Source organism: Netta rufina (assembly GCF_964035555.1).
Source record: "Netta rufina genome assembly, chromosome: 11".
Classification (NCBI taxonomy): Eukaryota; Metazoa; Chordata; class Aves; order Anseriformes; family Anatidae; genus Netta; species Netta rufina.
The window spans coordinates 21019614-21047409 of NC_140134.1; the positions used below are offsets into that span (position 1 = coordinate 21019614).

Genomic DNA, 27796 nt, shown 5'->3' on the forward strand with positions numbered 1-27796 from the left:
TGTATAGCCCGCTGTGTATTCATCAAAGCTTTCTCATGTGATCCATGAATCCTTTTTAAAAGCAGTTTCAGCTGAACAGTAGGTGAATAAAAGTTAAGTATTATTTACTAGACCTGTCCCAAGCTCTTGGAGGCACACGGTGGCTGAATCCCAGATAGCTTCATTTCCTCCTTCCCTTCAGACATCGCCCCATGGTTACTCAAACTATCCCCCTCATCCATGCTGCTCCTTCTGTTTTCAAAGGTGAGTTTGAAAAGTGTTGTGGATTCTTTGCTGAGAGAAGACACTTTGAGACAAGCAAAATTTATTAAGAAAATCACAATTAAGGGGCATTAGGTCATGGTTGAGGTTGAAAGGGGAGGTGAAAGCAGGCCCTTTACCATTATTTCCTACACCCGTTGTTTTAGTACTTCTATAACTCTCCCTGTAACTTACCCCTGTGTAAATTGGGAGCATTCCACCGAAGTCATTGCACAAACACTGTCGTAAAACTCATGCAAGGGAGGAAGTCCCTCAGTGTCCTTCCAGCGCCACTAAACTGAGAAATCAAAATTCTTGGTTCTCACCTTGCAAGGTCAACCCTCTTGTAGACCAGCTCTGTCAGTCTGATGCTGTGATGCTCTGACACCTAGTGCAAATGAACAGCCATATCCTCAAGTGCTCTGCCATTGCCAGCTTTTGTTAATATCACTGTTTTCAGACATGATTTGGAATTTAATTTAATCAGATTACAGGTATAGATCAACTAAAGAAGAGGTTCTTTGAATCAAAATAAGAGCTTTTGCTTCTGGCAAGTGCAAATTTATTTGAAATGTTTTGTGCACTTGAGACCAAATGGAGAAGCTCAAAATGTTAGTGACACATGAACCACGAGTACATTACAAAGCAGAAATATTAGCCCAGGCTATGGTTGTACTGGAACGTTGGGAATATGAGCACAGTATATGCAATTCATTTGGGCGAATCTGGTGATTTACATTTCTCCATATTTAATTGTTTTGTTTTCCTGTGTGCAAAATGGCAGCATTGGCACATCACCTTAGAATGTTTGTTACTTCTAATAATTGCCCTTGCAGTAAAAGACAGGTGGCTTCACATGAAAGATCCCGTTACCATATTCCAATATGAAAGCAGTGAAATACTTAGCAAATTTTAGTCAAACTAAGTTTTTCATAAATGACTGGTCATGTGCAGATACATTGGAATATTGTAAGGGTCTTGGTAATGAATCTTAAGATTTCATGCCACGTACTGAGTGTTAGGCTGAACTTCCATATTGATTTAATCACAACTTGCAATGAGCAACTCGCATTGTGTGCTTGTGTGTGTTTGTCTATACATACTGATTTATTTAGAATTAACTTAATTTAAAAATTACGGGATTAGAGATTATAGTCACAGTGGTCATGTCATTTGCAGCAGTCTTTTCAAATGCAAGTCTGCAATCAGTTGGAAGTCTGACCTCCAAATAGATTATCCTAGCTCAGACAGGCTGCCACTCATTCATCCTCTGCAACAAAGTGATCAGGTATCACTGAGACATCTTCTTAATGAAGTGTTTTTGTTGCCTTTTATCTGTGTGAAGGACAAAATGTACCGCTCTACCGGGATTCTTGCTTAATGACGGTGTCATTTTTTTTCAGTGTTTAAAAAAAATCCAAACGCATAGAAGATGAGCAAAATACTCAGATGTGGCTACACATTTAAATTATAAAGCTCTGTAGGTCTGTAGTGTCTTTATTTAAAATCTCATGACACAAAAACATGATGTTACATCAGTTCATTAGTAAAAATAAACTCATACAGATGATGTAATTTATGCAATATCATGTTTAGGATTTGAAATACTTATATTACAGATTTTTAATATAAAAGTCTGATTTCTTTTAAATATATATCAGGGCTTCTTTGAATACATTTGGGGGGGGGTCATCTTTACTTGTTTTCCAGGATATTCCCAGTGCATTCGTGAACACATTCCTGATTTTGCTCTCCAACAGAATTTACAGATGGGAAGACTGTGTGACATACTGGGTATGTTACGAGCTGTCGGCTGCCTATATCTTGATTGTTATTTGCCTGTACTTGTGAGTAAAAGAGAATGATGGGTGAGGACTTTACTTTTGTATTAGTATTATAGAGAACATATAAGCTCAGAAGCAATTATGCCATTTTCTCCTGTCCAAGTTATTCATAAGAACATCATACTGATTTTTCTGACTCTGTGGTAATGTAAAGCAGCCTCATCCTGTGGCATGCTGAGCACCACAAACGAGCAAAAGTGCTTAGTGTTCTACAAAATTAGGTAGCTAATTCTGCTAGTGTTCATTCAAGCTCATAGAGAGAGAAGGATATGCTAGAAAGGAACAAGCCCTTATTTAAACCATTTTTTTTTTAATTAGCAAATGAGGTAAGAGGCATGCATTAAAAAGTTTTTCCTAGAATGACAGTCCTCTTTTAAGCAAAGCAATGAAGAATATTATTTGTCAATGACCAACTTCATTGGCTCCCTGGAATGACATACTTTAAATGATTCATATATATTTCAGTATCATTATTATTTTATAAATGCCATTTAGTAAGTTTCTAACAAAAATATATTAGATGCAGAAATTTACAGTTGCCTAAAATAATAATGTAATTGCCTTTATATATTATCTAGACACTAATACTGTTTTTCCACAGTAGTTTTATTTATTTATTTATTCATTCATTTTGTCTCTGAAATGATACTTAGAAACTTAAAGGTACAAAGTCAACGCGTTATATAGACAATCTTTCTTACTTGAAAATCCGTGAACATGAAAATTGGTTTCACTGTGAAATGTAAAGTAGACCATGAGTAAGATGCAAACTAGTTAATTGTTAACTAAAATATTAACTAGATCAGACGCCTTACCTGTGCCTGGCAGAAGAGCATTGTAATTTACCACCTTGGTTTTCTTTTTGTTTACTATACCAGAGGATTTCCTTGCTTGATGTGACTTGCTATTAGTTAATCTGTCTCTGAAGCCCCACTGTGTCTGAAGCAGACTTTACAGGGCAGAGCTAAGAGTAGTAAAATCTGTTGCAGCATTTTATTCACCAAATGCACTTGAGCTCGTCAATTTTTGACAGTGCAGTACTTTCAGCATATAGACAACGTGGGGAAGTAGGTTTTTTTGTACCCAAGCTGGTAAATTTTCAGGCTGATTTTGTAAATCTGCATAAAAGAGTATTGACTAACAGTTCTAGTGAGCTGTTCTTTTAAATATTTTTAAAAGTTATATGGTAATGACCTGCGTTATGTAAAAGCTCTACCAGTACTCAGATGTAGGGCTGACTGTCGGATGCTGTACTGCTTTAATGCTTCAGTTGAGACTCTGGCCTTACATTTTTAATGTGTGGTGTTTGTCTGTAGCAGTGTAGCAAAACAAAAGTGAATGAGTGGGATCTCTTATTCCTTTATAACGATAGGTTCAGGGTTTCCTTAGTCCAATAGTTTCATTGCTTCTGATTCATTCATGTGTAAGAGCAGTTGTCCCTGGCACTTTCAGGGCTCCTGTTTCTGTGCCTAGTAAAGACAATGAAAGACTTCCTACTGATTTCAGCAGGAGCTGGATAAAAATCTAGGAGTGCTTTTTGGCAGCATACCCTATCAATGTTACAAGGCAATTAGTTCATTAACTCATCTATTAATATTTTAGAAGAGCACAGTGGTTAAAATTTTCCGAAATGGATTATATTACAGACTTTCACTTTCTCACCTCAGTGTTAGTGCATACACAGTCTTTCAGCCCAAGTTGTTTTACATGCAGAAAACAGATTTTCACACTGTGGTATTTAACTAGCTAATCTGCACACTCACATGCTCAACAATAGTTATTAATGGTATCCTACCGTGAGCTTTTATTTGGACAGGACAAGAATAGGAGCAGGCCATGCAAAATCCAGGCAGCGTATGAAATTGCGATTTCATCAGCTTTCTAAACTTAATAGCTCAGTTTTATAATTTACTGAACTTAATGGGATATATTTTTAAAGCAGTGTACAATTCCCATTGATGTTAATGTGAGTCGCGTAGATAAATCCCCCTGCAAGACTTTCAAAATTCTGCCCCCAATATGTTCTGCAGATTGAATTCTGAAAACTAGCTATTTCTTTGGGTTGCTGACCTGTCTTCAGAGAAATGCTGAAGCACAGAAAAAGCAGTTAAACCACTCAGATTAGGGAATTAAAGATCCGGGTTTTATTTCCAGTGCCTTTTTTTGTAGGGAAGCTGTTTGTTAGCAAATGTTCAGGAATCATCAGATTGCTGTTGTGAATGGAGTCTACCTTTCTCCCAATAATGAGCATTGTGCCCCTTTGTTTTAGATGCCAACGTGGACGTCATCTACATCTGCCCCCTTCATCTGAGTGAGGAGTTACTGCAGTATTACAATAAACTCCTGGGTCTGCAGGCAGCTGTTAGATCTGGGAACCCTGAGGACATGGGTGACCTGCAGGACAGGTTCAAAATTCTCACCCCTGAAGCTATAAACAGCTTCCCTGTGAGTTTGTCTTCTAATTACTACAGCTTGAGGGATGCAGTAAAATTAAATTGGAAATTTTATAACTTGTAACGCTCTGGTACACATCAGTGAAATATTATTGCAAGTTTAAGGGCTTTACTGATTAGACTACTAGTTAGAGCATTGGAAATAAATATCCTGGTTTAGCTTTATAGACTTGGTTCAGATTGTCCTATATTGGCTGTTTGTAGGCCACTGTTCATTCTTACTATATGCTTGGGACTGTGAACTTGATAGATTTATATCTGTAAGCAAATCACAGCAATAAACCATTCTTATTACTCAAACTTTATCTCTGGGTAGCCCAGCATCCAATCATCCATGTGTTGGTAGTGTTTCTTGCAATTAAATCCAACTTAGAACTTTGTAAAGAACAGAACGTAAAACTATTTAGGTTAGATAATATTATGATTTCCAAACCTGCCAAGTAATTTTTAAATCCACGTGCTGGGACATCATCTAAAATGAGACCTTAACTATTGTATGCTACATACAGTGCTTCTGATAACACTGCAATGCAGCGAAGCTCCTTTACAGTGAAAAACAATTTTATATTGTAAATATTAACTTCACAGTATCTTAGATTTGATTTGATTTGTGTAAAATTTTGTGATACATTTATATCTCTAGTGTCTATATTTAAAGCCCCCACTCTTGGAATATTTCTGCTGAAATTTTCCAAAGAAAGCTTCTTTACCAGGTGAAGAGCAAATAACCCTGTGAAAATTGCTGCTGCTGCTATGATTTACTGGGAAATGTTTGTATGCTTTGATATAGGGAGATAATTTTAGTTGCAAGGGCTGCATGGTTCTTTCGTGGATATAGACTGTGCCCCCTACCCAGATTCAGAATGCTGAGAAGTATGCTAGTGCCATCAATAAGAATGGGAAATTGCAATATGTGTGGAATAATCTGTAATTGTAACTGAATCTAGTCACCCTCTGGCCTGAGTGATCACGAATTTAGCTGTCATTCTGTCTGTGTAAGGGTTAGAATTTTACAGGTTCTTTTGGGGCATCTTTCTTCTGGATTACTCTATAAAACCTTTTGCTGTACCAGTGTATCTGAAATTACTCCTGAAGTATGAACATCTGGCTTGAAGGCCACCTTAGCAGGCTACTTTGAGCAATTCCAGAAGCACAGGTCAACCTTAACCAGCTTGCTAGTTGCTTTGGTGGAATGGGATGGAAGGAAAATCTATGGAAAAGAAAACCAGACACAGAGAGCCCTGCACCACTTCTTGGTGTCTGCAGAGAATGCGAGGAAGAGGTGTCCATGTACCTGTGTCCTTTACTCTCTAGCTATGAGAATGATCTCGTGTGACTCTGTGCAGCCAGGTGCAACGTTACACTCTGCTGCTCCTCAACTAGCAGCAAATTCAAAGTGGGGTAGTGGTAGCTTGGCTCATTGTGGAGAAGTTGATGCCAAGTTCAGCTTCTCTGATCTTGGGAAGTTTAAAAAAAAAATCGACAGGCTTAAGAAGCAAGAACTACACTTTGGCTAATCCATCAACCATTATTCCACTGTGTTGTGTTGGAATTCTGGGGATTCCTCAGTCCTCCTGCTTTTACCTGCTTTTGCTCACACTACCATATATCATGGCGGCCATACCACTCTCAAAGCAGGAATGAACTAGCTTTTACAGCCTGTTTCTTGCACTCCTTAATTAACTGTAAAATCTATTATTGAGAGACACAAAACAAATCTTGTCCCCATGGCCCCAGGGAGCAAGTGACCGGGGCTGGAAATTGATCCTGTTCTCGACGTGGCAGAACTCTGCCATGAGACCAACAGAATGGGCCATCTCTGTGCTTTTGTACCAGTGCTCAAGAGAAAAGAAACAACCAAATCAGAACATTAAGAGTCTCTGTTTTAAAACTGACAGAAGGAAAAAAAAAAAAGAAAAAAAGAAAAAAAACAACTCCAGCAAAATGTGTTTGTTGTTCTGTTTGCCCTTTTACTTGTGTGACTCCCTTTTTCCTACTAGAAGCTTGAAAATTGTCTCATTTCTCTGACCTGGAGACACATCCCCCTTCTGCTTTCAGTACGTCTGGCTCTTTTACAGGGAGAGTTGGGCACTTTGGGGAGCGATGTGTTTGGTATAAGAAAGCATTAAGCAAGTGACAAAAGGGATTCCTTCTGTCCATTTCTGGGGGCTCCTCCATCATCCCCATCCAAGGAGTTGGAATTAGGATTTATACTTCAGTCCATGTGAAGGAGCATCCAGAAATTTGAAGGAAAATGTGCTGTGTTCCTCAGTCCTGCATATCCCTAAGAAAATCTAGCATTTCTGCTACCCTGTAAAGGAATACTTGGGCCTCGATTAGATAAAATCTCAATGTAAAAAAGTTTTCCTGGTTTATGGCAATCTTTTGCAATGGATGTCAATTGTACTGTCCCATCCATCTCAACGTCATTGCACCTCTATACCTTTGTAAAGATAATTGGGTTGTCTGCAAACGACACACAGGATATGTTGCAGCAAATACTTGTGAGGTTTCACTTGCCACGACTGATATTCTTAGGTTAAATTTAAGGCTGTCACAGGCAACTTGTTCAGCAATAGAGATTTTCTTTTTTAGAAGAAATGAAAAATTCCTTACAAAAAGTTGAAAACGTACTGTAAAAAAATAATAATTTTAAAAATACTATTCTTACCTTGAGTACTCTGCAGTTGCGTTTACAGTAGCTATCAGAACTACTGTATAATGGAAATGTATATCCCCAGTAATTTAATGTGATCAGTGAAAGCTTTTGTAAATCAAAGTGTTTTATTCTCAGAAAATCGCTTAAAATACTGCTGAACTGTATGGTGAAATACATTCTCTGCTATAGGGGTTTTTCTTCATTTTTGTATTGATTTTTAGGTGCTTTAGAGTTAAACCATGCCAGAAGTGTTGCTGAGATGAATCACTATTATCCAAAGGCCACCAGCCTCTCTGCCGACTGACAGAAGGATAATTCCGTATGGATCAAATAAATACAGATGTGTAGTAATTAGTTCTATTCCCAGTGAGCCCATTTCCAACACACTAAAGATGTGCACGATTATGGAGCCTCACCCCAACAGCTTTTATCAATTTAAACTGCTAAGCTACAGGATAGGTCATAACCCAGCCTGCTATTAATAATGTATTTATTGTGTGCAACATTATAAATTAGGTTCATGGAATAGAAAAGAACACCTTTTAACAAGAATAATGTTATCTTTATACAGAAGCATCACATGTGCCTAGCCACTCAGCTGAAGTACAGTCCCAAGACAATCAAAAGAATAAAAATCCTTATCCAGAGCAGAGATGCCTACATTATTGGAGGGGTTCCCCACAAAGATGATTTAGCAGTGGCTGACATGTTAAATGTGCCTATATTAGGCTCAGTGCCAGAAGTGGCTCATCTCTATAGTACCAAGTCTGGAAGTAAACGAATTTTTGCCAGTGCTTGTGTGCCAACCCCTCCTGGAGAATCTGACATCTACAACAACGAGCAGGTAAGGAGGATGTGCTCTGGGATGTGTCAACATGCAGGTGCCTGTTTTCACCTGATAGGATGCAAACTTTATAGAATTGCAATGGCTGTATTGATTAGACCCTAACTAGGTTTGATTAAATCGTGGGTGAGGTTGGGCTCTTTTTCAGCTGAATTTCACCAATTAAATGCAATTCGTATCCCAGTCAGCAAGCAATACGATTGTTCTCATATTCTTCACATACGATCTTGAGAATATATAAGCCCTTTTGGATCAGTTATTTCAAACAGCTTGTGTTGCTGCTCCATGGATGAAGCCATGGCCTTAATGATATTAATAGGAGTTTTACCAGTGACTGAAAATAGAACAGGGACTTCTGGGAAGCAAAGTATTTGATAAAGGGGAAACTTCTTCCACTTAGGAAGCCAGCCATACAATTTGAGGTTCGCTGAGCATATCTACAGCTGAAGTTTTACCTTGTCTCTGGCTTATCATTGCTAAATTTGATGATCTTATCAGCATGACATGACAAAATATTACTAAACTAAAATTACAAGGCACGTGACTTTTCTGTAGTGTATTCATTTGACACGTTTATTTTGCATTCTGTGCCTCAGTATTTCATTCTAAAAGCTGAGTTTGCAATATGTTGTTGTATGTCTAAATACAATCTGTACTGATTTTTATTGTATTTTTATGGAGGTAATCTGCCATTGTTCATAGGTATTCTTTCTTAGATTTTTCACATTGCTTTTCTTTTTATTAATCACCTTTAACAGTGAAAACAAGCTAAGCTACACAAATACATTGCAACTTCTATAGCAGATGAAATAAATATGTGATCAATGATCTGTAAAACCACTGTTTGATTTATTGTTAAATAACTAACTTACGTGAATCTAATACTTTTGATTCATTCTACAGTGTTATGGAAGTTCTACTTCTGCTGTTTGCGTGTATGAAATATTGACATTTTAGGTTAAATAATCAAAGCAAGGTGACACTATGTTAAAGCACAATTCAATTTTCACTTAAAGATAGCACATAATTCTTTATGATTGCTACAGTCCTTACAGTATTATTGATCCTTTTCATTACTGTAGGGGAGTCATCAAGAAAAACACATTTATAGGATTCTCAAAAGCCACAAATAATAGCATCTGAAACACACATGTAATTGTATTTGAGGTCAGTGGAAAAAATAAGGACAAAAACTCCCCCAAATTGTTATATGAAAATACTTTCTAGCTAATGCGAAAAGATCTGATAATATTATTACTGGGTTCAAAGGCATCTGCAGTTTCTACGAAGCTAATTGCACCCTACACCAGCTGGGCAAAAGGCATTTGAAGCCCATTTAAATCTGTGTACATATACAAATAAATAATTAGCATTTTTATAAAGCCTGCCTAGTAGCTCCTTCGTATATTTATAACCGTATAATGTACTCTCCAGTAGGAAAATTCCACAGATGTTTGGCTGGTGTTAGAATCTGGCACAACTGTTTCTCAGATTTTGCAAATAGGGTAGTCCATCCCACGTTATTCCCTGTCAAAAACATCTATTTAGCTGTACTGATGATCCAAAACCGAAGTTTCTGGTGTGACAAAAAAGCCTGGACAAACAAGATTCTGTTTTCTTTTTTGTAGGAAACAGAATGTTGCTGTTTGGTAGTCCACCCAAGTGGACTGAAGTACAAGATGAAGACCATAAATTCTTCATCAAAAAATGTTCAGGGTTGCTTTCACTAAGTGTCCAAGATAATTGTAAAAAGACAAGTATCTCTAAGAAACAGAAACCATAATTAGATTTCAAGTCCAAACATTTGAGAAAGGGGAGTGTAAATCGAGGAACAATTTGATATTGTCATGGTACCAAATATCTTTGTGTCCTTGCTCCACAGATGATCAGTATTCTCAGTCAGCTGATCATTGACAACATGGAAGTGCGGCGCTGGTTATTTAAAGTGAATGATGAATCTGGAGGAAATGGCACTGCCTACTGTGATATTATCCTGCATTTGAAATGCTACCCCTGGGTTCTGAAGGAACGTCAGAAACACAGCCCTGAGATATGGAGTAAGAAGTGGGCACATGTAAGTAATAAGGGAGCAGGGTATCTGGTCTGCTGGCCTGGCTCCTTCCTAGGCTGCTGGGGTTGTTCCTCACAGCAAGTCTTTTCTCTAAGCTTTTGTTTGAAGACATAGATAAGCATTGGTGTTACAGAGTCCAGAGCAGCTTGTACAAAGTAGTAGGTAACAGTAATTCAAATTAAAAAAAAATAAATATCCCAAAGTGTGAGCAAATGTCTGATATCCAACTGTGGAATGATTTGGGCACAGAACATTTAATTACATAGTGGTTTTTATCCAAAGTGAGAGCATGTAGGAATGAGTCTATCAGTGGTAGATCGTTACAGCTATGTAGAAACATTTGAATTACTGCAACAAAACTGTTGGACGAATATAGTGAACAATGCTAATCAATTTGAAACCACATACAAACTATTTGTTTTTTAAGCTGGCTTCCTGAGGATTATTTTTTCTGTATATTTTTCTTCACTAACAACTTTTAAGCCTGTTAGGGATTTTCATCTGTAGAAGACAGAACACGGAGTATCAGAGATCATTAGACTCCTGCATGTTTCATTACAGTGGGTGTTTAGGTAAGGACAGAGAGACATCCTATAAATATTTAACTGAGGGAAACAATATAGCATGAACTCTTGCGCTAGTGGATTCATAAGAATCCGTATGCTTGAGAGAGATTGTAAGATGATACATCTCAACCGCAGAAAAATCCATCTGAAACTAGAGTTCATTAGTTCTGGTATTTGCAGAACTATTTGTTCTTTAAATATTCATTGGTATTTAAATGTGTTAATTTCAATAAGCATTTAATATTTCTGTATATGGTGCCATATTCATTCCTAATGCAATGGTTTTAAAGCCAGAAGGAATGTATCCAGAAAGAATTGCTTAATTTCCATAAACTTCTCATTATAGCTCTCTTGATTTTTTTTTGTTTTAATTCAATCAAAACTGTTTTGGAATTTTTCTTTGATTGAATTATATTGTATATTAAAATTTCAAATTGGGCTGATTACAGTTCTGTTCCATTTGACAACTAAAAAATAATTCTGCGTTATGAAATGGAGCTTATCGTATAAAACTGAAGCACTAATTTCTCCAATCTGCTGAGGATCCCTAACTGTGTACAAGTCAACCAGTACGAAGCAGAGCATTGCAGAGCTGCCCCAGTGGCAGCATTGTCTGGCCACTGAGCTTTCTGGGACATGAAGCTAGCAGAACATACCTAGATCCTGCTCCCACCGTCAGAGCTGAAGGCAGAAGACATGGTAAAATGCAGTTTCACCAGGTCTAGTTTTCTGCTGGTATAAATTCCCTGTACAGGTGTTATTACCTAGAGTTAGCGCTCCCGTTTCTGTGCCTTTTTAATTATTCCATGGCTAAGTGACTCTGAATGAAGGGACATAGTGATAACTAGCTTTCTGTTTTCCCTTTCATACTGTGTTTATGTTAGGCTTTGATGTAGCCAGGAACCAATCCTTTAGAAGCCCTCAAACACAATCATTTATTGGAAGTTGGAAAATATATATGGAATGATGCATTTGATCTAATTTCCCAGAGTCAGCAGGAAAGCTTCCATAAATCCAGACCAATATTAAAGTGAAACTTGCTGCTATTTCGAACGTCTTGTTTGAATATGTGTGTTCAAATTTTTCTGCCTTCTGAGTTTAGCCCCCTTTTGTAAAACGGGAGACCTTTTTTATATGTAATGAATTGCAGTTTCCACTGAGTATTACCATTGAGAGCAGAGGATTAAAATCATCCTTTGTTAAGGAATACCATTGTAATGATACACATTTAAACATCAAAGCATTAGTTTATGAGCACAGGCATGCTTTAATGTCCTATTACAGTATGTAGACCTGTTTCTTTCGATAATGAAGACATTGTGTCATCGGCATAGGCTGCCACATACAAAACGTATGCTGGCAGGTTATTAAAAAATTCAGCTTCTTGATGAAAGACTATCCTGCAGGCTAAGAGTACAGTGAAAAGACTCCATTCTGGTGGAATTATTAGAAATGAGAATATGACTGTAAGCACTAAATTATGTTAATACTTACAAATAGCATCATTTGCATAGCAGTTTAAGACACGATACCCAGATTTTCCTTATTGGTATGTAGTAGACAAGAGATTAAAAATAATGTAGTTTTTGAGTTTGAATTGTGTAAAAATCTATTCCGTCTAAAAATGAGACTGATTTTAGGTTCCTCATTTCAAAAATAGCATTGGGCAAACAAAAATGCAGGACAAGATTATTGATGTATTTTACCTTGTTAACTTAATGCAGCATCTGAGTTATCTGAACAATTATTTTGCGACTTGTAAGGGATAGAATTTACAAACTCTGCTGAATGCCTCTGCAAGGCCTTCATCCTACTGTGCACTGCTTAAGTCTGCCAGTTTATAAAAAATTTCATCCTGAGGCCCAGATTTTAATGATATTCAATATCAAGCGAACTGCTGTCACCATAAATGCTCATTTTGCAGTTTGAGGCCGTTTGTAAAGACATTTGTTTTCGTATTGTTACCTGAGCATCTACTTGTGGCTGTGGTCAGAGGTAAAATCTGTGGCTAAGCAGACCTTATTCAGCCCTGCTTTATGTGAGCTGGAGGAAAGATGCCCAGATGCCCACTCGGAATTCAAGCAGTAAAGAACAGCAGAGAAGCAGTCTACCACATATGTTATTTGGGGTTATTTTGTTTGTTTTGGAATAGAGACAAGGCTGGCAAAACCTGCAGTGCCTCTTGGTCTTCGACTTGAACTCACAACACTCGCAGTCCTCTTGCCTGTTAGAGGAAGGATAATGTTGCCTTCCTGTTAGTGTTGCCTTTTTTTGTTCTTCTAGCAGCCCTCACATAAAATAATACAGGACTGTGCAGAGATCCCACCGTGTTGTATAACTATACATGTGTAAATAGTAGCTAAATCATGAGGTAAGATTAATAGTCAAATTAATTTCAGAATTAACTTTTATTACACTGCAACTCTTAATTAACCACCAGGACCAGCAACATGTGGCAAGTTTAGAAAGCAGCAAGGCTAAGATAAGAAGATCAGGCTGAAAACAAAAGGAGGGATATATGGGGATAAAGAGGAAAAGAGCCAAAATACAAGAAGAGAACAAGACACAGAAAAAGAAGCAACAAATATTCTCTTGAATAAGCTATTATAATTGGCCGTGGCTACACAGCCGTTTCAAAACTCTTCATTAAATGCCTGTTGTAGAAGAAGAAAAGCTATTTAATGTGCTTGGGCAGCCTACTGTTTTAAATGTTAGAGAGTTTGAATCTCGTTGTCTCCACTTGTGTCGCAGTATTTTGTCATGGTTTCTTTTCTTTATAGACCGTATCTTGGTTAATTCACTAAAATGTGTAATAGGAAATCAAAATCTTTTCAAAAGGTGATAAATCCAGAAAACCCAACTTTCAGTCTGAGTTGCATGAAGCAATATTCAGATGCTGGTTTCAGGATTGTGCATTGATTGCTTTTGGAAAATTGCAATTTCAAAGGCCAAGATGAAGTGCTGGCTGTTCCTTTATATTTAAGTGGTTTTGGTCAATATTCAAAAGCCCTGTAATAAGTAATTAGATGAACTTCGTGATTGCTTGAAAATCAAGAATAGTGGTGAGGAGGTTTTTAACTGGTTGAATGAGTTGCATTCACTATAACAAACCTGAAGCTTACATGTATGTACCATATCCTGTTGCTTTGCTGAAGCAGGAATTCAGAGTAAAGAGCATTCTTATAAATAGATAAAATAAAATCATCCATAGTCCTGTCAAAGAAATGTAGAAATGTGGTATTGCCAGCACACTGATATGTCTGTCTGAATCATACATCTTCCCAACACTGCTTTTTTTTTTCCCTTTCTGTTACCCATCCTCATTTTCACTGTTCTGATCACCTTTTGTAACACTGCCAACTTTGTTCTGGGGCAAGACTACACAAATATTGGTGGAACTGGGATGAAGTGCAAGCAATTGAATTGCTCTTGGTGTAACACCTAACGTCTGCTGAGTGGGGTCGTAGGCAAGTACTCTGTGCTGCTGCTGTTATTTATTGTACACATGCAATTGCAGGTGTGCTAATTTTTTCAACCTGAAGAGGGCCAGAAACTCTGCCAGATACACAGAAGATTCATTTACAGAATTTTGACAGGCTTTTAAAATTTCTTCTGTCCAATACGATATTTAATAGGAAAAGGGAAAGAGCTCAAAGACTTAAAGAAGAACTTGATTGCCAGTAAAGCAATACAGTTGCAGGTTGTCTCCTAGTATGGGCAGCACTCTGTGAACATATATCTAAATAGTTTAAATAGTCACTGTATCTGCAAACACTCAGCAGTGCTCTAACTCAGTTTATTAATATATCTATGTAGCTGCCTTAGCGATGTTTCAGGTGATTGTTAAATCCTAACTAAAGCATGATAATTGTATTCCTTGGTTAAATTAAAGCCGTGATATCCATTCCTAAGACCTGGAATAATCAGATATGCAAGCTGTTGGTGTGTATGTCCTATTGATTTAATATGCTTCTAATCAGTACATAAAGCTATAGGCCTGCAGTGTTAATTTTTCATATGCTTACAAAGTACCCTTTGATTTTCTGTCACGCGTTAATTACAGCGTTTTGCCATTAAATAGGAAGCTTTGTGTAAACTAATTACTAGGTAATCATTGTCTACCGCAAGCGTGCTGTTTGTACCTTTTATTTTATTCTAAAAATGCACAGATCTCGCAGTCTGGAACCACTATACCTTCCAGCCATTAGCTCTCACTAATTCATAGCATTATTGTGTTAAGATTGTAGGAGTTGTAATTGTTGTGGTATCAGTGCTGTTAATTACCGGAGTAAACAGTTGAAATGGTGCCAAGGTCTATTGTACAAGGCAGAGGAAAGGAGGTTTAAATGTTACTTCCACCATCTGGGGACTGGAGTAGAGGCAAATGCTAGAAAACAGCAGTGAGGCAATATCAGAACTTCAGCTCCAGGGTTTGAGGCCATATGGATCCAGAATATTTTGAATCAATTGAATTTAACTGCCAGTTTTTAGCAATAACAGTGTGGAAGGAGAGGATAAAGCAAGAGCACTAAAGAAATCTGAAATCCGTTAATGTTATCACATGCAATAAAATGCCTGCTTGGATTATTTTAAAAATGTTTATTTTGCTAAAATACAAAAAAAAGGAACACACAGGCAACTCTAAGAATAAAAGAAGTTTAACTGTGTGCTGTTTGTGAAATGCAGCACGGGTTTTGTCTGACAATTCCTTTAGTGTTACAGCTCAGCAATTTAGATAAAATTCCTGGCAAGTGACTGTGCATTATCTATACGGTGTCTCTTTTCTTTTTGGAATCGCATTGTTTGGAATTCATTATAAGCCTTTCTTTAGTGAAACAAGCCAGAAATGGGGGGGGTTGGGGATAGATGACACGACTGAACAAAATTTATAGAGTTTGAAATATAGATAAACAATCCAGTTAGGAAAATCTGAGAGTATCTGAATTGATTGTGCATTTGCAGATATTAATTAAAATTCAGAAAAGACATGCTCAAATATTACTCATTTCATTTTGTATAAGTATTATCATCCTGAAGTCCTGAACTTACAAATCTTGAAATAAACGTAGGATTTTTTAAATTATTTTTTTAAAAGACTTTTTAGAAAAGTATGAAAGCTGTGTAATGTTTTCCTCATTCTGAAGGTACGCTTGGGGAGCCTTGAAAACAAACCGAAGGCCATAATCTTGCCAAATAGATGCTCTTATGCACAAAATGCCAATGCACATAGAGTAGTTTTTGGAAAAGGAAAGCAAACTCTTTAATGAAATTGTCATCATCCCAAATTAACATACCGTGCATAAACGTGCAGAATTATTTGACAGGCTTGTAGAGCTTTCCAGATCCTCCTCCTGCCTGATTCTTGGTAGCATGGGCTGTAGCGATTTTGTATTTGATTTCCCCACATATATTGTTTTCCGAGATGACATCTACAAAAAGGGATCTCGGCAGCATATTGCTGCTGCCAGTTTAGGAGTGTTCAGAGGAAATAGAAAGGATCTCTCTTTCTAAACAATCCTGGTTTATTTATCTTTTATTGGTCTGTTAGCAGATGTTGAAGCAGTTCAGGGCACAATGTAAACATGTGCTTTTCAATAGAGGTATGGTAAGTAGCAGAGTATACAATGAAACTGAAGCAATTGGGAGGGGTGTTTTGGACTAGGCCAGTATTTTTTGCTTTGTGTGCGCGTGTATGTAGCTGAATTTAGAATTAAAAGAAGTGCTTGATCTTTATATATTGAAATCCTCAGCGTGCAGAGTGACAGCATGAGCCAGAAGAGAAAACCATGGCCCCATGTGGTGTGAAAAAAGGAACAGCAGTTTAAGTGCTGGAAAGTTGAAAGAGAACTAACCTTCTTGTTCTTGTAGTCAAGGAAAGTGGCTGTTTTGTGCTTTTGTATTGAAGCATAGCATATGTGCCTCAGTTTGACAAAAAGCCTCTTGAGTCAAAGCAACCCTAGTCCTGTGTGCTGATCCAAAGCGAAGGCCGTGATAATGAGGGACGGGCTCTCAGGAAGCAGTGAGTAGATAATACTACATAAGTGGAGAATTCTGTGCACTGTTTTCGCCATTCTACTTAATGCAAGTCGCAGCCACGGTGAATCACTTGCCATACAGCTGAAATGGGCCATTAGCTATCAGGGAAAATTGTCTTTGCTACTTTCAGCAGATGGAGCAAATATTTTACAAAGCAATTTTACATACAAAAAACATTTGTGTTACTTGGTAATGATGGCTGTTTTACATGATGTTACCTTCTATCAGAACATACTTTTCCAGCTCATGGAAGGCAAAATTGGCACTTTTTAATTTTGAAATTTGCAGTTTATTATTAAATGCTTGGGCTCTCAATCAGGTTGCAAACTTTTAAGTAGGTAGGGTAATCAGTGTATCATATCCAAAATCATTTCAATTTTTACAATCCTTTCAAATTGTTTTGTTCACTGGGGTAGGTTGTGGTTCTGGCCAGCAGATATCTGTCTAAATTTGAAGAAATTGTTGAATCAGTTTGTTTTGCAAAATAAGAAGGAATTAAACTTATCTGGACTGCAGTCTGAAAGCAGTTACTGGACTCTTCTCTTCTAATATTGCCGTGGTTGCTGATGTTATTGAGAACATAAGAATAAGCTGGGCTGGACCAATTCACATCAAGGCAGCTAGAATAAGTTATCATAGCTCCACTGATCACAATATAAAGGATATACTGTATAAACAGTGTGAATTGTCATAGTGCCATTGAAGTGGCATAAATTGCCATAGCTTCATTGACTTCAGCAAAGCTATGGCAGTTTGTTTTGCTGGGGATCTGTCTGCTGATTTTGTTCTTCTCTGGCCCAGTCAGCTTTACTTACTTGGAAGTTACTTTCTTCACTCTGTTTGCTTGCGAGGTCTAAATAATTTCCTTTCAATCTGATTTTTAGCTAAAAAGCCCCAGGACTTTCTCATGCATTCTGCTCTGCAGCCTCTTTCTGTCCCCAGGTCTTTCTTCCTATTTCTAACTCTTATTTCTTCTTTCTATTTATTTACTTATCTTCTCAACAGGCTTTTCTTTGTTGACTGATCTTTCTCGAAAAGATTTCCTTCAGCATATGCCACATTTCATCCTATTTTTTGTTGCAACTGCTATTCCAAAAAAAGCTTCTAGAATTCAGCATGCAGAAGGGCAAGAAATTATTTTAGATTTAGAGAGAAAATGTGTAATTTTTTAATGCGTATTCAGCATTATAAAAACGTGCAAAACATTTGAACAGCTTTAAAGGTTTCTACATGACGTAAACAGCATTTAGGCTGCTCATTTTTTACTCGTGCTAAGAAAAATCAGCTGAAAGATTTGAACAAATGCTCCCTGTTTACATTGAGCCTATGATTCTGAATTGTTTTGGGCCACATCAAGAGAGAAAACATTGGTAAGCTCTGCTGGAGATACCGTCCAATTTAAATGAAATTAGCCTACAGAGCACTGATCCTTTTAAAAGGTTTGACTCCATGAGTTGAATGTTGGATCTGGGCTTGAATTTGCCTAGTAAAACTCCCTATAATCAGGATTATTGCCTTTTTAGAGCTTACAGTTGCAAAAAAAACTTCAGCTGGAATTCCAGGTGCTGATCCTGAAAAAGCGGTCGCTTATCTTCCTTGTGTTATCCTGGATTATCTAGGCACTCCCTGCTAAAAGCACTGTTATGTTGGGTCTGATCTCAAGAACATTTCTCAGATCTTCTTGAATCAGAAGCTTTTACATTTCTGTAAAAGCCCCCATCTTCTTCCAGTAACGTGTTTGGTTTAATGCGCCCACCCTTTGCAGTCAGCTAGCACTGAGGGTGCTTTGAACTGCCAGGTGCTCCTGAGCCTGGTGATGGGCATCCCCACGGCCCTACCAGGCATTCTGAGTTTATCCCGAGCTGATCACCCCTTCACATGCTATTTCACCTTATTTAAGCAAGCAACGCTGGGTCGATTGAGGAAGTGCCACAGGAGTCTTGCCTGTCTGATGTCCCTCATGGACAGGCAGTAGCAGCACACGATGTTCCTCTGCAGGTAGGTGAGGTGAATGGGCTCTGTGTCTTGCCAGCAGCCTCCACTTATGAACCAGCTAAGTTTCTCTTCTGAGTTTGGAAGTTCTGCTTGATTTAGCACCCAGTTTAGGGAGCTTTCTTTCACGGCGGTGTGTGATCCGTGAAAACAACTCTGGCTAAAAGGAGTCACAACTGTCCCCAGCACTGCTCCGTGGAGTTGGCATGGCTGCCCTAATGTCCCTCAAAATTGTTGCAGTGGGAAATTGTGGCCCAGTTCACATAGCCATTGTTTAATTTTTATTTATACAGGCTTGGTCACAGCACTCTCCAATGCTTCTACGCATCCAGCAGGGATTATTGTTATTTTTTCCCCCTCTAATTCGTCAAAAGCTTTCAGGCAGCCACAAAATATCTCTTCTTTTGTTTGTTTGTTTTTAGATTTCTGTTTAAATTGCTCAATGCCCAGTCATTAGATCTCAGGGATGAGAGTCAGTGTGACAGAGGTACTGCTGAATGCACTGACAGGTGCAAACTGATTTGTAGGTCAGCAGCTCCATGACATTCATCATGGCTCAGATCCTCTCTCCAAAGCTGTATTTATTTTCATTGTGCAACAAACCACCTCATCTTGTGACTTCTTGGCTTAGCAATATTTCAACACAAATACAAACCAAGACAAGGCCAACTGGTATTTGCTCAGTTTTCTGTTGTTTTAGTCAGCTGAGCTATCAAAAACCAAAATTGCTGGTTAAGGATTTGTTTTGGGAGGAAGCTATCAGGTGGGACCCAACTCTGGGTAAATTCTGAACTTGGATCTTGCTTTTTATATAGTCCTTTGTTTTTTGCTGTAAGGTTAAGATTGTGCTTTGCAGTTTGTTGATACACTGACTTAAACCATTTTCAAACATTTTTTTTCAGAGATGTTTAAAGTCAACAACATACTTTTCTCCTTAGTATATGACATGAGCTCACATAGCCTAGATCACTGTCATAACTAAGCACCTCAATATTTTTATGCATTTTTTCCTCGATTCCACATGATCTAGGGCACAGCAATTATCCCTTTTTTCTGGACAGCTGAGGCACAGAAAGAAAGTCACTTTTCCAAAGTCTCACCAGGCAGATCGCATACAGGAACAAGATGCACCTAGGTCTTCCATATGTGGAGTTGACACCCCAATTATTGGCCCATGCTCATTCTCGTTTTACTAGATAAATCACAGTATGCTGATTTTGAATTTGTATTTTTGGTTACGTTATATCATGTTTTTCATGACAAAACCCATCTCTTCAAATTCACTTATCTGGAAAAATAGATTATTTTTTTTTTCTTATTCTAGATGTTAGCCATAAGGTTTTATCATGTTCCTCCGGAGCTCCCGATAATATGATTGTGGCTTAGGACATTGCTAAGATCAGAGGACAGTTGGTCATCTTCTGAAGCGCTGGATGCTGGAGAGAGAGAATGTAAAACAGAAGCAAAGAGGCCCAGGGGAAGCAGGAGAATGCTTATGAAGCAGCAAGGAAAGGAGCCTGAAGCAATAGAGTCAGGGTGCTTGCACTTTATATGCTCATGTACTTCTGGGACATTTTTGAACAGTAAAGGCGATGCAGTTAGTTTCTGTATTTAATGGGGTTGTTTTGTGTGTGTAATAATATAGTGAAGAACTTGAAACTAGGAAAAAGCTTGTTTATCTCCTATAATATGACTAATCAAATTCTATCAAAGATAGAGGCACTAATGCACTTCTGAATTTGTCACAGACTGGGGAGTGCAATAAGAATATCTCCCATTTTAAAAACACTTGTGGTTGATTATTCCTCTCCCCCTTGCTTTTTTTTTTGTGACTAGAGGCTGTTTGTGTTATATAACAGCTCAAACATAGAGTCCATAGAAGTATTTCTGGTATATGTGACTATTTCAATATGCTCAGATCCAAAATATAAACAATGTAGAAGTTATTGACTGCTGGTATTGATCCCTAAGCAGTTACCAAGTGCTTAGCATTTTCAGTTGCCAGATCAAATTATTGATATAAATTATAATGAAATAGATGCTGCACTGAAGGTGGGGGGTGGAATTGTCTTTCAGAGAAGGAAAAATTTCAATAGGAGGGAAGAGTAGTAAGTAGAAAAATTAAAAAAGGCTTCCTGACTGTGGGTAAACAGTAACCACATTTTTTTTTTTTTTTTGCCTGTTGGAGGCCTGGTTTTTAATCACCCCACAAGCAGTTTTCATTTCTGTAGTAAAATTGCTTGTGGTTCTATTTAATTTGTTTCTGCAGGAGCCAGCTTTGGTGAAGATCTCCCAGGAGCTGCCGGGCCTTTTAGCACAGCACGTACAGCCAGTCAATGAGAAACGATTCCCTACATGGGAAAAATTCCTCCAAACATTTCTTAGTCAAGGTAAATAAGACTGCAAAGTCGCTGTTAAGTGTTATAAGGAGTAATTATACCATATTGTATGCCATATTCTTGTTAATCTTGGGCCCATTTAAATATTTATCTCCTTTTATTTCTCCATTATGCTTCAAATGTTCATTTACGAATGAATTATAGGCAGCTATTCTGTCATTCATATGTCCTATCCAAGCATTTAACCTCTATTAATTCTGGTTTGTCCTTCTTACATAATTCTAACTCAATAAGCACCAACTCCTTAATCCTGGGTTTCTGTACTGGAGGCTGTCACATTTGGCAAAGAACTTCTTTAGAGGATGCTGGCATGTGAGTTTGCACACAGGTGAATGTAAGAATATTTCATCTTTGGCTGTTGGTGAGCATCTGCGAGTCAATTTTCTCTCCCATAGGACTAGGATTCAAGCTACATATGAACTCAGGGTGCTACATATATTGCATAAAGTCAGGCCTGGAGAAAAGCTGAGCTTTCCCTCCAGTGTTTGCTTTTCAAGCAGGTGGGATCACTGCTGAGAATCAGTAATGCAGTGCCTTATTGTCCTTTACAGTCCATTGTTACAGATGCCTAGTTAGACTGTTGCCGTGCTCTTTCTTGCCCTCCAGCCAAAGGAACATTAATAAGTTCCAATCTGAGAGCTGGAAGTTTTATTCGCGTGGTGCTGAGAGCTCACCAGGGCTTCCTGCATTAACTCTATTATGGCACCTTTGCATCAGAGCTGACCAGTATCCAACTAGTTTGTCCTAACTAAATGAGTTATGGCATTATATGCAGTAAAAATGTAAATCCATAATGCTAAGCAAATTTCTCTGTGATTTTCCTATGGACAACCATGCTAGGAGTTGTCAGCTTTTCCAGCATTCCCATCTACATACCAAGTTCCTTGTGTGGGTGAATACCAAAAGGCAGACTACGTATCTCACACCATTGTATGGATGGGAATCTCCAAGAGCAGTTCCCAGCAGGAGACACCACTCCCCAGAGGTCCTGACACTGTCATTTCACTGCTGTTCTGGCCCTGGCATTTGGCTGCACTGTAGGACAGTCCAGGGTTCATTCATAGTACCCCAAAGTATGCTCCTCCTGTCAGATGTGTGATATAGTTCAAGTTCAGAACTGCTTGCAAAGCATCTGCAGATCAAAGCCGCTGGTTGAACTGTTCAGTGCTATAGTAGCTGAGATCTCTTTCTTTTCTAAGAGATTCATGGGTCCTAGCTATGCTGCTCACATTACATTTATTTACTTGCTCTATCTCCGTAGCAGTCCTCCCTGCAATGTCTGAGCACAATAGGAGCTGGATGGTTTCATTCTGTGCACTCTGAAGAGCGTCGTATGTGAATTTGATTACTAGCTTAACAGCTAATTCATTTCTTACTAGGTGGTGTGATAGAAGCCTTCCCGCTCTCAGAAAATGTCACAAACCTTACAGTGGATATGCTGATAGAGCCAACAGGCGAGATAACAATAGTGTCGTCTGGAGACCAGCTCCATGCTGATGGACCTTTGCGATCATCTGGCACTACCATTCCACAATGTTCTGTTGATCCAGCCGTTCTTAATTCACTCTGCTTAAAAATTGGAGAAACCTGTAAATCGAAAGGAGTGCTTGGTTACTTCTCAGTTGATTTTGTGACTTTCATCCATCCACAAACAATGGAGCAGCAGGTGAGTGGGGCAGATACACTACTTCATAATGTCCCTCTGAGATCAAGAAATGTCTGCTTTCCTACTTGACTCCAAACAATAGTCAGGAGAAAGCTTTGCCCTTTTAAACATTTTATTTCTCAGCGGTGAGGCCTGTGGAGGTAGGTAGACCATGTGATTATTTTAACAATAACATAAAATTTAGACCTGATCTGCCAGGTGGACCTGAGGAACCTTTTACATCAGCCTGAAGAGAAACAAGCCAACAAAGCCTGAAGGGTTTCTTTCAAAGCTGAATGATAAATAATAATAATAATAATAATATCTGAATTTCTTCCACTGACTTTTTTTTCCCCACCTAAAATAAGTGTATTTTTCATTAAGTTGGTACTTACAGATGGTGGTCTCATGGGTAAGATCACGTGGTGTATTTTAGTTTTCAAAATGTTCTGAATCTTTTGTGTTTTGCTCAGGAAAAAAAAAAAAAAAAAAAAAGAGGGATTGTTGTACTTTTTGAATTAACCAATGTCTCTATAACAACGCAGATACAGTTTGAGGATGAATCTAAGAAAGAAGTGATATTGACAATTCTTATGCCAAATAGGATAGTAGTGGTGAACGGCTGGGTTTACATTATTTATGGCTAATTTAAGTAGAGAATAGATAAGTAGAGATAGGAAGCTGTCCAGTTATCATGTCTCAAAAAGTTACAGCCCTGGGTCAGGGGTTACTGTCTCTGAGCTGGTACAAAACAGCTGATAGATTCATACCTTGAATTTAAGTTCCCATGTCTTCCAGCTGAACTCACCTTGCAGCCTTTCCCATTGTAAGGTCTCTTGCCTCTATCCAACTATCCGAGGAGTCTCATGGGAGATTAATATGTAAGAGTTTTACCTTCTTGTGAGTTTGGTTGGTATTGGCCAATAGGCTTGGATATTAAGCCAGGTGTACAAATTCAAAGCATAATGCTAGAAAAAAATAAAGCAAATTCTGGGTGAAGAGGTTGAGCTTTCAGCGTTCAGGTAGTGGCCTTGTGTTTGAAGGCTAAAGAAAATGAGATATTTTTAAAAGAAAGTAAAATTGCTATTGGTAGTGATGGATAGTGTTGTTGAGCTTGCTAGGTACAATTGTACAAATTCAAAATTAGTATTTGCATGCAGATGCTCATTCAAGATCTCAGCATCAAGTCTCAATTAATTGTATTTCCAATGTATTTCCCTGGTTTTTAGGTCTTTTGCCGTTGCATGTGCACTCATCTACTTATCTGAGCAAGTTTGTTGTCTTGTACAATCCTCAGTTAGCAAGCTCACTGTTTAAAGACTGTTTAACTGTAAAAGGGAACGTGCCTCTGTTTAATGGGATAAGCTGGGATGGCTGGACTTCTTAAAACATGGTGTGGCTACATGCACTTGAATCCGTTTGGGTGTCAGTTTCGCCTAGGCAGCTGAAAATCACAGCTTGTATGGTGTGAGAAAAGGCTCTAAGCACAGGGCTTGTATTTAAAACCCAAGAGTTAGCATATGGTATCTATTGGCAAAAGCTGGCTCTTTGGCAGGGCTATGATAATTGTATTCCATTTTAAGCACAGAGGAGGCTTAAAATCAGACTTTTGGTAACTGATACCACTGTAGGGTGACTGTGGTAAACCAGAGAATCAGAATAAGGTTAGCTTTGAAATACAGATCACAGTTACATTTGACTCCCAACATGTATTTACACAAGCATTGTAATTAGAAGTGTGGATAAGCCGTATTGGATAACTTCCACGTAAAGTTGCTTTAAAAAGATTAAAGGCTGACATTCTCACCCACTGAAGTCAATGGGAGTTTTGCCAATCGGTTCACTCAAGCCAGGAGTTCACCAAAATGTAGAAATTCTCCCTAAATTATTAAGGTTGTGATGCTTCCTGGCATGACCAAGGACATATTAAATCTATCAGTGTTTCTTTTGGTCTCATTCTTCCTCTTTGTTCTGTCTTGGTTTTCTTCCCTTGTTCCCAATTGATTCTACCTTAATATTTCCTGTTTGTCAGCATGTACGACAACTTTAACATTATTTAAGCACAGGTTTTTAAATTTAACTAGATATAGAGGCAATTAATGATGCCATCTGTCTTGTGAGAGAGAGATTACACAAAAGATTGTGCTCCTGAAAGCACTATTTTTTTGGCAAACAAGAAATCCTATTAGACTCTAAGAACATTTGCTCACTAATTTCAGAAGCGCCCATTTTAATGCAGTAGCTGAGAGGCTCAGATACATTTCCCTGGAAGTATAGTATACTTAGGCATTCTTTCAGAGTTATATTTTATGGAAAATATCAACTGATACATGATATTTTCAGTAAAACGAAAAATTAAATATATCATTGAACATCTGTTACCAGTACAGTCTGAGTATTTAAATACTTAAAAATCCCTGAAACCTTCATAAAGTTACATGCGACATAAATACAACTCTTTAAGAAATGTGAAGGGCCAAATAAGTGAAAACGTATTTCTGCCTTTGTGGACTGAGCAGGCACATGCTGCAGCGCCTGGCCTCACACTTACAAACCCTGTGTGCTTGGGCAAAGGGGACTCTGCAGCAGATATGCATATATTTGAATTTCAGGCTCTTCATTCTGAAAGCCTTTAAAAATCTATATGCCATGTTTATAAGCATAAAATTAAATTTAGTATGAACAGCAAGGTACTGCTTATATTTTTAAGGCTGCGCCTGTTAGAGAGTATGTTCCTTCAACATACTGTTTCCTTCTATGTGTCGTTGTGATATTGTGTCCCCGTGGAGCGATAGAAGCAAACAGACTCTGCATGATGGATAAGTAACAGTGCATGGCTGTCCTACAGGCAATTCCAAGGGAAAGCTGGAAGGAGCGTAGAAATGAGACAGTAATCCCCGTCTGGGTGAGGATAGAGCTTTGTGCCTGCCAGACATGGCGGTATCTTTACTCTCTTGCAGTTTTTGGTGTCTATCTAACAGGAGACAAGAGGGATGCTGCTCAGCTCTTCCTTGGGTTATGACAGAACTGGAGGAGGTCGCAGTTTGCAGCCACGGCACTGTATGGCCTGTGGGAGGATCTAACCCCTGGCAGATAGTCTGCACACCCGCGCTGCACTCTCCTGGACGTTGCACTTTACTTGTAGCATACCATTGTTTGCCTTTTTTTTTTTTTTTTTTTTTTTTGTACAGCTAAAGCCTGAAGGGAGGGAGTTGAACTTCTCCAAGGCTCGGCTTGGAGTCGCAGCGCTGGGCTAGCTGAGGAAGGCAGCGAGGCAGAGCCTGCTGCTGATAGCATCACCTCTGCTCTGTCTGCCCCAGAGTGCTCCGTGGGGGCGAGCAGGTGAAGGCATCCAGGGGACTACGTGCCCGCTGCCACCAGCCTCCTGACTGCGAGGGGCTGAGAAAGCTGGGGCATGGTGAGCTGCTCCGCTCGCCTCCGGCATCCGCTTCCATCTCGGTTATCAGCAGCTGCAGCTTGCTCCCTAGGGGAAGGCAGGTGGAGCCACGCCGTTCTCAGTGTCTTGGGGAAAAACAGGGAGGAGAAACATCAGGTGCTTCACTCGGACTGAGTCACTTCTGATTCCCACTCAATTCTCCAGAACTGATCTCTAAGAGCAAGGCCTTGACCCTTTGAAGTGAAGCCCTGCACGGTATTGACTGAATGCTTCTCGGATCCCATCCTGACAAGGAGTTGCACCTAAATAAGTCCATTTAATTGAGTGGGACTGTTTGAATGCATAAACTTACATCCATGGATTTGTGGGCAGATAATTTGGAGAAGCGGGGTCGTAAGTCACCTTTTTCATTGGTCTCATAGATTGCACAGCCCCACACCTTTTGCAGCGTTAGCAAGAGCGCTGGGTTAAGTTGTTTACCAGGGAAGAAAAGGATAATATCTTCCTGAATGCTCATGAAAGAGAAATCTTGAGATGGCACTACAAAGAGCTGGGGAGGCCCAGGTGGATGTTCCCATCCCCATCCATCCTGCTCAGCCCTGGCATAAAAGGGCCCCGAGGAGGCATCAGGGCTGACAGCCTCAGCCCCATGGGCAGGTCTGGGGTTAGGAAGAGGGAACTGGAGCAGACCTTACAGACCTCTTAGCCCATCGGTCAGCTCTGTCGCTATAATTTAGGTAATGCTTTAAGGGATGCTTTCGGTGGGATGCCGCCTTCTGTATTCACGTGTGCATCCTAAAATTATTCCCAGCGTTTCCCTACAGAATGTAGTAGTGTTATTTTCAAACAAGAGACACAGTTTTCTCATTAACCACCTTCCAGTCCTGAATTCAGCAGGATAGAGTTCAGGGCCGGTTTTTGGGCCCTAAAATTTCTCAGCCAGCACCAGGCCATCCCAGCAGCTGCCACGAGATGGCAGCCGGTTAAGATCCTGTCTGTGGTTGCAGCCGAAATAATCAATTCTATTGTGAATTTTAAAAGTCATAAAAGAAGCTCTATTTTCAACACCCAAGTAGCATTAATATTTTACTAATTGACATTTTTACAGTGTCATTCAACCACTTCTTTAAAAATAGCAGGTGCGCTCTTTACAATAATGCAGACATCAATACTAGATGCAGATAAAACAATTATACTGGAGAAAGAAAAGCTATAATTTAGTAACTGTTTAAGAATTTATGTTTCCCTCCCTTCTCAAGTTTATGCTTTAAAGCTGAAGCATTTTTATGGTGGTAGTAAAGAATTACACTATAATTGTGACTCTGCTCACTTGAGATGTCTCTACCACGAAGCACAGGCTCGTCAGCTGCGCATGCTCCAGGAGAGCGTCTCCTGGCAGCACTTGGCAGCCTGTGTAAAAGGCAGCAATTCCAGACTTGATCATATTTCCTCGGACAAACAGCCAGTAAGTCTTGTAGGATGTATTTCTAACTGGTTTTTATCCAGTGGTAGGATTCTGGAAAACCCTAATCTATGTTTTGAGATCTAAAATCTTAACTAGTGCCTCTACTTTTTCTTTTTGACTCCAAGTCAGTATAAAATCACAAATCTGATTACCTTTGAACTTTCATTTGTTGCTTGAAAATCAAA

General features: G+C 38.8%; 1 protein-coding gene across 1 annotated transcript in view; it reads left to right on the forward strand.

Annotated features, from left to right (window-relative positions):
• Positions 1-27796, forward strand: part of IQCH (IQ motif containing H) — a gene marked incomplete at both ends in the record, with an annotated part of 64892 nt that overhangs the window by 23316 nt on the left and 13780 nt on the right. Inside the window, 6 exons of the mRNA XM_084293549.1 lie at positions 1951-2034; positions 4354-4529; positions 7768-8040; positions 9923-10114; positions 20975-21095; positions 22484-22770. Coding sequence (XP_084149675.1) covers positions 1951-2034; positions 4354-4529; positions 7768-8040; positions 9923-10114; positions 20975-21095; positions 22484-22770 — 1133 coding nt within the window. The remainder of the gene's footprint in view (positions 1-1950; positions 2035-4353; positions 4530-7767; positions 8041-9922; positions 10115-20974; positions 21096-22483; positions 22771-27796) is intronic.